The sequence below is a fragment of the Pelobates fuscus genome, chromosome 13 (genome assembly GCF_036172605.1).
Source record: "Pelobates fuscus isolate aPelFus1 chromosome 13, aPelFus1.pri, whole genome shotgun sequence".
Lineage (NCBI taxonomy): Eukaryota > Metazoa > Chordata > Amphibia > Anura > Pelobatidae > Pelobates > Pelobates fuscus.
The window spans coordinates 107,158,019-107,167,760 of NC_086329.1; the positions used below are offsets into that span (position 1 = coordinate 107,158,019).

Here is a 9,742-nt window from a genome sequence, read left to right on the forward strand (position 1 = left end):
TGAAGGGGTGTGTCTGTGTGTAGTGTTTGAATGCAGGGCTGTGTCTGCATGTAGTGTTTGAATGAAGGGTTGTGTCTGTGTGTAGTGTTTGAATGAAGGGGTGTGTCTGTATGTAGTGTTTGAATGAAGGGGTGTGTCTGTGTGTAGTGTTTGAGTGAAGGGCTGTTTCTGTATGTAGTGTTTGAATGAAAGGCTGTGTCTGTGTGTAGTGTTTGAATACAGGGATATGTCTGTATGTAGTGTTTGAATGAAGGGTTGTGTCTGTATGTAGTGTTTGAATGAAGGGTGTATCTGTGTGTAGTGTTTGAATGAAGGGCTGTGTCTGTATGTAGTGTTTGAATGAAGGGTGTATCTGTGTGTAGTGTTTGAATGAAGGGTGTATCTGTGTGAAGTGTTAGAATGCAGGGATGTGTTTGTATGTAGTGTTTGAATGAAGGGTTGTGTCTGTATGTATTGTTTGAATGAAGGGGTGTGTCTGTATGTAGTGTTTGAATGAAGGGCTGTGTCTGTATGTAGTGTTTGAATGAAGGGTGTATCTGTGTGTAGTCTTTAAATGCAGGGCGGTGTCTGTGTGTAGTGTTTGAATGAAGGGCTGTGTCTGTGTGTAGTGTTTGAATGAAGGGGTCTGTCTGTGTGTCTGTGTGTGGTGTTTGAATGAAGGGGTGTATTTGTGTGTAGTTTTGGTGTTTGAATGTGGCAGGGTTGTGTATAATGTTGGTGTTTTACTACAAGGGGGTTGGTGTTTGATTGCAGCAGTGTGTTTGTATGTGGTGTGGGCTTTTGTACTAGGGGTGTGTTTGCATGTGAATGCTGGGATCTAAGCACATCTAAGCGCAAAAAACTAACTCAAATGATATTTAAAAACCAAAGCCGTTAATGTAGAGAAGGTTGTTCAGACTGTCGTGGTGGCGGTTTCACTGGAAGCTATAACATATTCAATTATTTTACTTTTCTCCAGGTACATTTTCACGAGTCTTATGGAGCAGTCTAACCAGACATCTTTGAAGAGCTTCATTTTACTTGGTCTATCCAGCATCCCACACCTCCAAGTCACCTACTTCTTGATTTTCTTGGTCATCTATACAGTCACAGTCTCAGGGAACCTTCTGTTAATCATAGTAGTGAGGATCGATACCAATTTACAGACCCCTATGTACTACTTCCTCAGCAACCTCTCATTCATCGACATCTGCTTCTCCTCCACCATTGTGCCAAAAATTCTGGTAAACACTTTAGCAGAAGACAAAAGCATTAGCTTCTTGGGATGTGCCACTCAGATGTATTTTTCCTTAGCTCTTGGAGCGACAGAATGTATTATACTGGCGGTCATGGCTTATGACAGGTATGTGGCCATTTGTAACCCTTTACGTTACTCGACAATCATGAACAAGAGGCTCTGTCATTACCTGGCTTCTGGATCATGGTCTGTAGGCTTTCTAAACTCTGCCATGCATGCGACTTTCACCTTCCAACTTCCTTATTGCAAGTCCAACCACGTCAACCACTTTTTCTGTGAGATGCCTCCACTCTTCCGACTTTCTTGCAGGGACACTTTGTTCAATGAAATTGCAGTGTATATATCGGGTGGATTTATTGCATTTTGTTCATTCATGTTGACAATCATTTCGTATTCCAAAATTATCTCCACCATCCTGAAGATCCGTTCGAGCATAGGGAGGTACAAGGCTTTCTCCACTTGTGCCTCTCACTTGACTGTGGTGGCTCTCTACTACGGTACCATTATGTTCATGTATTTACGTCCACGTCATAGTTACTCTCCAGACCGGGACAGGGCTGTCTCCATCCTTTACACTGTGGTGACTCCTATGTTGAATCCCATTATCTACAGCATTAGAAATAAAGATGTCAAAGGCACATTAAGAAAAACCCTGGCTGTCAAACAAAAATAGCTAATTACTATTTCTTTATGCAACCAATGCATTAAATCACAACATGTGAAGATAAGGTGCTAACAATTATTGTCATTTTATTTGACCATACTTTTCCAGAGTTCTAACTAAAACAATATTTATAAAAGCACCTCACATCAAGGGTGCTATCTGGAAAAATCCTATTACCCAGTTACCCAGCTAAGAAATAACCAATAAATCTAATAAACTATAGCACTCCTTGTATTGGGAAATATAACTTGATTATTATCAGCATAAGATAAAAATGAAGTTGTAAATTATACAATCAATTATGTAGCATACTAAAAATAACATACAAAAAGTATTATCTTCAGATATCGAAAAACAGGAGACCACAAACTCCAACGGTTTGACTCTAGGTCTTCTTCAAGGGGATCTCTTCATGTGTAATGGATAGCCATATTTATATAGCAAGAAACCTGCCAAATAAACTTAAATCAATCGCAATAACATTAAAAACATGTTATCTGTGCACACCTACAGATTGGAATGCAACCATCCACCATCATTTCAAAAAAGAGGGGCGATGGTATCCCTGGGATCCCAACATGTATTTTCCAATACATTTAGTGCGATGGTGCAGAGCCGGCAGGGGAGAGGAAGGCACATTTCCCAGTGCTATGATCATAGCACCAGGAAAATATCTTGCGGCTCTCCTGTGTGCCTGTCGTGGTTTGGGAACCACTGGGTTAACCTTTTGTCCATTAAAGCACACAATTAAATATTGTTGTGTATTGTTTTAAGTTATTCTAAATACGTATTATCTGGCTGGCATGGTTTGGTAATGTCTTCATCAGGGTTTAAAATTTCTGCTAGCCATTGACGAGTGAAAAATTAATCTTGGCTTGTAGAACGTCTTCCATGCTAAGTGTATAAAGTAAATTAGGTCCAGGCACTCAGAATTGCTTCAGGAAGCAGGTTTATTGTAACAAAAATTGCCCACCCTGGCCCTGATAAGTACCTGGATTCATAAGTGTGAGTGCGGTATCCTCCGTTTGTGAATTCCATGATAAGTATGGCATCGACCCTCAAAGCCTGCAGAGGTGAGTATGTTTGAAGGCTTAGCTATATTTTAAGCTTTCATTACAAGTGTCCAATTGTTTAGGTGAGGATTAGAAACAATTACAATTGGGAATGTGTATACAGATAATTGTTGTAGTGGAGTGCTAGTCCTGACAAGGACTTTTCCTCCACTGGATCCATGAAGACTGGAACTCTGGAACGAGGCGCTGAAATGTGAATAGCTCTATCCCTCCCCAGTAACTGGACGACACACAGTTCTGGGAGTACAACTGATTTATTTCGCTCAAACACAGCCTTTTATGCACAGACCCCCAGCATGGGATCTCCATACAAAATATACACAAGCCCTTCCCAGGCGACCCATTGTCTGAGAGATAATTGACTCAAAACAGATTAACTCAATTATCACTCAGGTACAGGAAAATATACAACATATATACAAGTCCCCCCCCCCGAAAGAGAAGAGGCTCTGATGTACCCTACTGCGTGTGAGCAGGCAGAGAGAGCCGGGTCTGGCCTACATGCGGCTCCTGAACATTGCCTGCTACATGGCGCCGCAAAACGTCACAACACTGAGGCACCCCGCCACAAGATGAGCACTTCAGGTGAGGGGGGGCCCTTGGCCCGGGGCACGGCCCTGCCCCCATCCCCTTTGGCCAGCGGGGGATATCCCGACCACATGGCGGAGACACGGGATGGACTTCGTGCCGACTGCCTAGACTGGCAATAGCTGAGTAATGGACAGCTGGACAGCTGGACTGAACACTAAAACTGGGGAGAGGATGTCCTCGTATGTGAAAGCACCCTGACAGGGACTAAGACACTTTTGAAAAGCAACAGCAGTCACAGCCGCGGAGGGGAAGACACACTCTCCCAAGGAGGCACCCTGATTGGGATTAAAGAACCAAGAGCCCCCACAGAGGTTACAGAGGCTAAAAACAGGATGAGGCTGCACCCCATTGCACTTCTTAAAGGCACCTTTGCAACACCAGAGAAGGAGTAGCAGAGAGGAACCCTAACCATGGGGAGCTGATCTAGACGACCCGAGCGGACTTGGGTGCAGCAGAGCACCGAACGGATCCCCCGCTGTGACTGCCCGCCCACTGGAAAAGTGATTGACCAGGCCTCTGGGTCTGTGGGGTCCCCGGAGAGCCATGTCCCCTATGCCGTGAGCCTGATGGGGTGGGACTGCGCAGCCCCTCCGGCGGACCGGTGGCACTGGGAGAGACATTGGGTCGTTCGCTCCCCCGAGTCTTGGGTAGTGATGGGGAGGTGGAGGGAGAGGGAGGCCCGTGGACTCAAGGTGTGGGAGTCATATGGACTGCTTCTGCTCCCGAGTGCCCACAAAGCCATGGAGGACTCTGGCGATGGGCGGGGGTCGTTGCGGGGAGGACAGACGGGGACTCAGCGGCACGGGAAATGCACGGCAGTTGAGCTATGAGCGGCTCTAACAGAACTGATCTTACGGCCAGCCCCGCTCCTATATTGCTAAAAGTTTCACACTTAAAATTTGTTTTTTATTTTTTTTTAACACATTTAGTTATATTGCAAGCCTCTTCCACAACTCACTAGACGCAGTCATAGCGCTAATAGATATGATTTCTAATAGTCACACAATGCCTGAATACTTCACTACACTACCCTAAGGGTTCGCGAACGTTACCTGCCTTACTTAAATTTGACTAGTCAAAGCAACAGCACACACACATGAAGCCAACCAGCTAACACAAACCAAAGGCATACTCCAGCTAACATAAGGTAACGGCTCGAACAGCTAACACAAAGCAACTACGTAACCAGCAAACGCACAGCACTTGCACGCACCAGTTAAAACAAAACACTTACTTAACACTGTAACCGAAATAAAAGGGCAACACAGTTCATAAGAGTACAAAGCACAAAGCAACGAACTGTGAACAAAACTGTTAAGCTAAACAGGCCTCTGCACTGGCAACCAAATGTTTATACTGTTTTAAACCGACGCTTAAGCCCCTGCGTGGGCAATCACTTGCTTTTTCTTTTACAAATCAGTTTGATATATGCATTTATATTGTGAAAACAATAAAAATATTCAAAACAACATATATACAAAACACCCTAAAAACCAAGTCATAATTTACAGGAACAGCACAATTCATATATTCGCGAATAGCCCTGATCTGAGCGCCCAACATAAGCAAAATATCTGTTTGGTAGAATGGGATTGCCATGTGAGATGTGATACTGTGACCTCTTCATATCTCAGTTACATTGTTGGTATAATAAATTCTGTTACTACAGTAAACTGCATTGATACAAGAATAGTGATAATACAACAAGCTGTTGTTGTACATTAAACTTTAATGATACCATTAATTCTAAAAATGCAAAAGAACATAATAATAATAATAAGCTGTAATGATACAATAAATTGTAGCGATGCCATAAACTGCAATGATAAAATAAACTGTAATGATAATAAGCTAAATGATATAGGCTGTAGTGGTTATGGTGCCACATTAGAGGGTGAATCCAACCACCATGACAACTGCAGGGATTTGAAGTGGTTATGGTGCTTGGAGTATGTATGTGCAGCGTTTCATATACAGAGTTGAAGTACCTATGTCATATTTGAGACAGTTTATAAAATTGCAGATTACAAGAGAAACTGGCATTTTTATAATTGGGGCAGAAAAACGCATGCGTTCACAGCTTTTCTATGCTTTTCAATAACCTGTAATACAGTTCATTGGGAAGGGGGGAAGGCAGGCTTTAGACTAGCGCACCGGCCACTTTCATTAAGTCAGTGAACTAACAATACAGCCACCAAGAAAAATAGAAATGGAATAGGAAAGCTTTGATTGTGTCACAGCTCCGGCACAGAGAATCGTCTGATTGGTGTATTCACCGGCACAGATGGAAAGAGGGGAAGGTTTGCAAAGGCTGCAGACACGGGTTTTCCATATATCCAAGAAGGGTTCTGTGCAAAAAAAATGCATATGATATGACAAGTAGAAAAATCTAATATATAGCAGCAACAACACACGTGCTAGCACACTCACTTAGCGCACATACATGCAGAGTACGAGGGGAAGTGAGTGCTACAAACCCACTCATGTACACCTAGTTTTGTGCTCAATTTAAATAAATTACCTTTAAATCATAAAGGAGCAACACAGATCTTTAGAGAGTAGAAGGATATGTACAATGGTGTATTAAATCCAAAATAAAGGATAAAGTGTGGTGGGTAATGGATGCACTCACATAACACAGAGCTTAACAAGGATGGGCTCAAATCACACCAGCGTTGGTCAGTTATGGTAATCCCATGGCCTCTTCTGTATTTAATGCAGATAGAAAGACAAAACCTTCTACAATCTGTGTAATTAGTGTGCAATATAAGTAACTGCTCACTTTATAAAGAGCCTGATATACTTGGCTATTAGTGTGATAGCATACGTACCAGTACAGGGGATACACCCTTTATTAGATGATCCCAGATCTCCAAGGATAAGGAGACAAAAAGAGAGAGGAACACAACTCCAAGTGTAAAACCTTCTAATAATTCAATAAAAATAAATGCAGGTTACGGCTCACCTTGTACAGAGCCTATCATACTTGGCTCTTAGTGTGTCGGCTTGTGTGTCTATATAGGGGACACAAACCTTTGTTGGAAGCAAGGTACTAGGAATCTAAACCTTACTAATAGAGCTTTATTGGAATCAATAAAAGTGCAGTTAAAACACTTTAAAATAAATTAAAATAAACATAATGCTGTCCACAGGTCCTTCCAGTACAACCGACATGCATTTTGCCAATTATCCCAGTCAATATGTTGCTTCCTTCTAATCTAGCATATGTGAGCCACACTACCTGTGAACTCCAAATACCTATAAGGGAAATGTCAGAAATGGTTATACAAATCATTCATTATCCCTGTACTTTAAAAATGTACATAATTGCATTGGGCGCTTTCATTTGGCAGAATAAACGCCATAGAATATCCAGACAGGTTTTATACAGGCCCAAACCAAGGGGCGGTCTGGGACTCCCATGCCTGTACTATTACTACTTAGCTACCCAATTACCATAGGTGGCGATGTGGCATTCGGCCTTTAGCGACAGGAAATGAGTGGACATAGAATCATTCATGGTAGGAGCTGACATACCAAAATTCATCATGTCAGTGCCAAAAGAGAATAGACCCATGCTCAGGGTTATAAATATATACAATAGGTGGAACACTTTGGGTGAATAAACGTGGAGCCAAATATAATCATAAGGCTCTCATGAGTTGCGCAGAGGGACTCATAAAGGATGTCCCCAATCCTGCTTCCAGCTGGTATTGGTGGTAATAACAAATAGAAGTACCTTCTTGGTAGTATATATACCAATGCCGATACGCGTTTCGCCCCTATGGGGGCTTCCTCAGTCAGTTTGATGTAGTGTAGAATCTTCCCTAGTTTTTGGATCCTGTTCTTGGTGTCCATTTCCGGGTCCGTGGGCACACTTGGAACGCAACGTGCATTCCAAATCGCACGTCGCGCGTTCCATTTCCGGGTCGCACGTGCTCAGGGTTACCTGCCCAGCGATCCTCAATTCACTAAGAATTTGGGATTCATCACACTTAAAATACAAATTAGCATCCTCACCTTCCCCTCTCATGCCCTACCTTCACAACAGGGCCTTCCCCCCGGGTATGGCCGCCAGAGATTTTAGAAACTTAGAGCGAACGGGCATCCAGAGAATATGCCACCTATACAAGGACACTGAGATCGTTGGGTTAGACGACCTCACACAGGAGAGGCATCTCACACCTGCTGACTTTGTTAGGTATATCCAACTGAAAGACTTTGCAAAACAACCACACATCAAAGGGGCAGCACTACAGCCAGTGACGTTCTTTGAACGCTGCTGCCTGATGGAAAACATGCCCAGGGGTACGATATAGATGCTGTATGCCCACCTCTGCTCTGAGAATGGGGAAAGGGGTAGACTGATGTATGCTGACCAATGGAAACAGGACCTGGGCGAGGAGCTAGACGGGATCGAATGGCAAGAGATATGGGAGGCAAGCATCACCACCTCGTTTGCGTGACTTTCCAGGAGCAAGCCTTTAAAATAATGTTCCAATGGTACACAACTCCAGTAAAGCTATTCAGAATGCAAAAAAAAAATACTGATGTATGTTGGAGGGGCTGTGGCCTGAAGGGTACCTATTTGCACATGTGGTGGGAGTGCCCAAGCATGATCCGATACTGGAACTCAGTTAAAAATCTTTTGACATGGGTGTTATCAAGGACCCTTGAACTAGACCCCTGGTTGTATTTGCTCAATAGATCTATAGAGGGTTGGACTAGATATGAACAAATGCTCATACACAAGATCACCCTGGCAGCTAGGAAGGCAGCAGCAGCCTCCTGGCTGCAACAAGACACCCCACGTATAACGGAAGTCATAGCTAGAATTAGAGAGATCCATTTAATGGACGACCTGACAGCTAGAGTGAAAGGATCCACTAAAACATTCCATAGGATATGGGATCCCTGGGACGCTAGTGCTTTGGGTCAAAGCTGAGACGACTGCATTACCCTAGCGACTACTCGAGGTACAGAAAAACCAACATGGAATCGTGATGCTATCTGAGTTGTGGCACTGATCTGCCCATGGGCGTAGGAACCGGGGGGGATGGGGGGGACGTATCCCCAGCAGCAAATCATGCAGGGGGGACAGGTAATGGGGAAATCCCCCCCAGCTCCGCCGGCCCCCCTTTTGCTGCAGCCGCCCGAGCGCTCTGTAGAGAGCCTCAGGCGGCTGCAGCTCTGCCCGGGCTGGTGCGTCCATGAGGGCTCACCGCCCGGGCGCAGCCAGAGGAGAGGGGCTGACAGGAGGGAAGCGCTCAGCGCTCCCTCCTGTCACTCCCTCAATGTAGCGTGGCCGAGCCCTGTATAGTCCGCCGGTACAGGGAGCATCTGTCTCCTGTACCCGGCCGGACTAACAGGAAGTGAACACTGAGTGTGCACTTCCTGTTAGTCCGCCGGATACAGGAAACAAAAGCTCCCTGTACCCGCGGACAGTACACAGCTCGGCCACGCTACAACACAGGTAGGGGAGGGGGGAAGAAAGAAACAGGGAGGGAGGGGGGGGATAAAGAAACAGGGAGGGGGGGAGATAAAGAAACAGGGAGGGAGGGGAGAGGATAAAGAAGCAGGGAGGGAGGGGGGAGGATAAAGAAGCAGGGAGGGGGGGAAGAAAGAAACAGGGAGGGAGGGGGGGTAAAGAAACAGGGAGGGGGGGATAAAGAAACAGGGAGGGGGGATAAAGAAACAGGGAGGGAGGGGGGGGGATAAAGAAACAGGGAGGGAGGGGGGGATAAAGAACAGGGAGGGGGGATAAAGAAACAGGGAGGGGGGGAGGATAAAGAAGCAGGGAGGGGGGGAAGAAAGAAACAGGGAGGGAGGGGGGGTAAAGAAACAGGGGGGGATAAAGAAACAGGGAGGGAGGGGGGATAAAGAAACAGGGAGGGAGGGGGGGATAAAGAAACAGGGAGGGGGAAAAAGAAACAGGGAGGGGGGAAAGAAAGAAACAGGGAGGGAGGGGGGAAGAAAGAAACAGGGAGGGAGGGGGGAAGAAAGAAACAGGGAGGGAGGGGGGGAAAGAAACAGGGAGGGGGGATAAAGAAACAGGGAAGGAGGGGGAGGATAAAGAAACAGGGAGGGAGGGAGGGAGGAGGGATAAAGAAACAGGGAGGGGGATAAAGAAACAGGGAGGGAGGGGGGATAAAGAAACAGGGAGGGAGGGGGGATAAA

General features: G+C 45.2%; 1 protein-coding gene across 2 annotated transcripts; it reads left to right on the forward strand.

Annotated features, from left to right (window-relative positions):
* Window positions 1–977: 977 nt before the first annotated feature.
* On the forward strand, window positions 978–2,094 carry LOC134582431 (olfactory receptor 5V1-like). Of its 2 annotated transcripts, XM_063439027.1 has the most exons (2): window positions 978–1,892; window positions 2,053–2,094. In XM_063439027.1, exons 1-2 carry the CDS (start codon window positions 978–980, stop codon window positions 2,092–2,094), a joined length of 957 nt encoding a protein of 318 aa, XP_063295097.1. The 2 variants fall into 2 exon arrangements, with proteins under 2 accessions (XP_063295097.1, XP_063295098.1); XM_063439028.1 differs by lacking the exon at window positions 2,053–2,094 and having other exon boundaries at window positions 978–1,910.
* The last annotated feature ends 7,648 nt before the right edge of the window (window positions 2,095–9,742 follow it).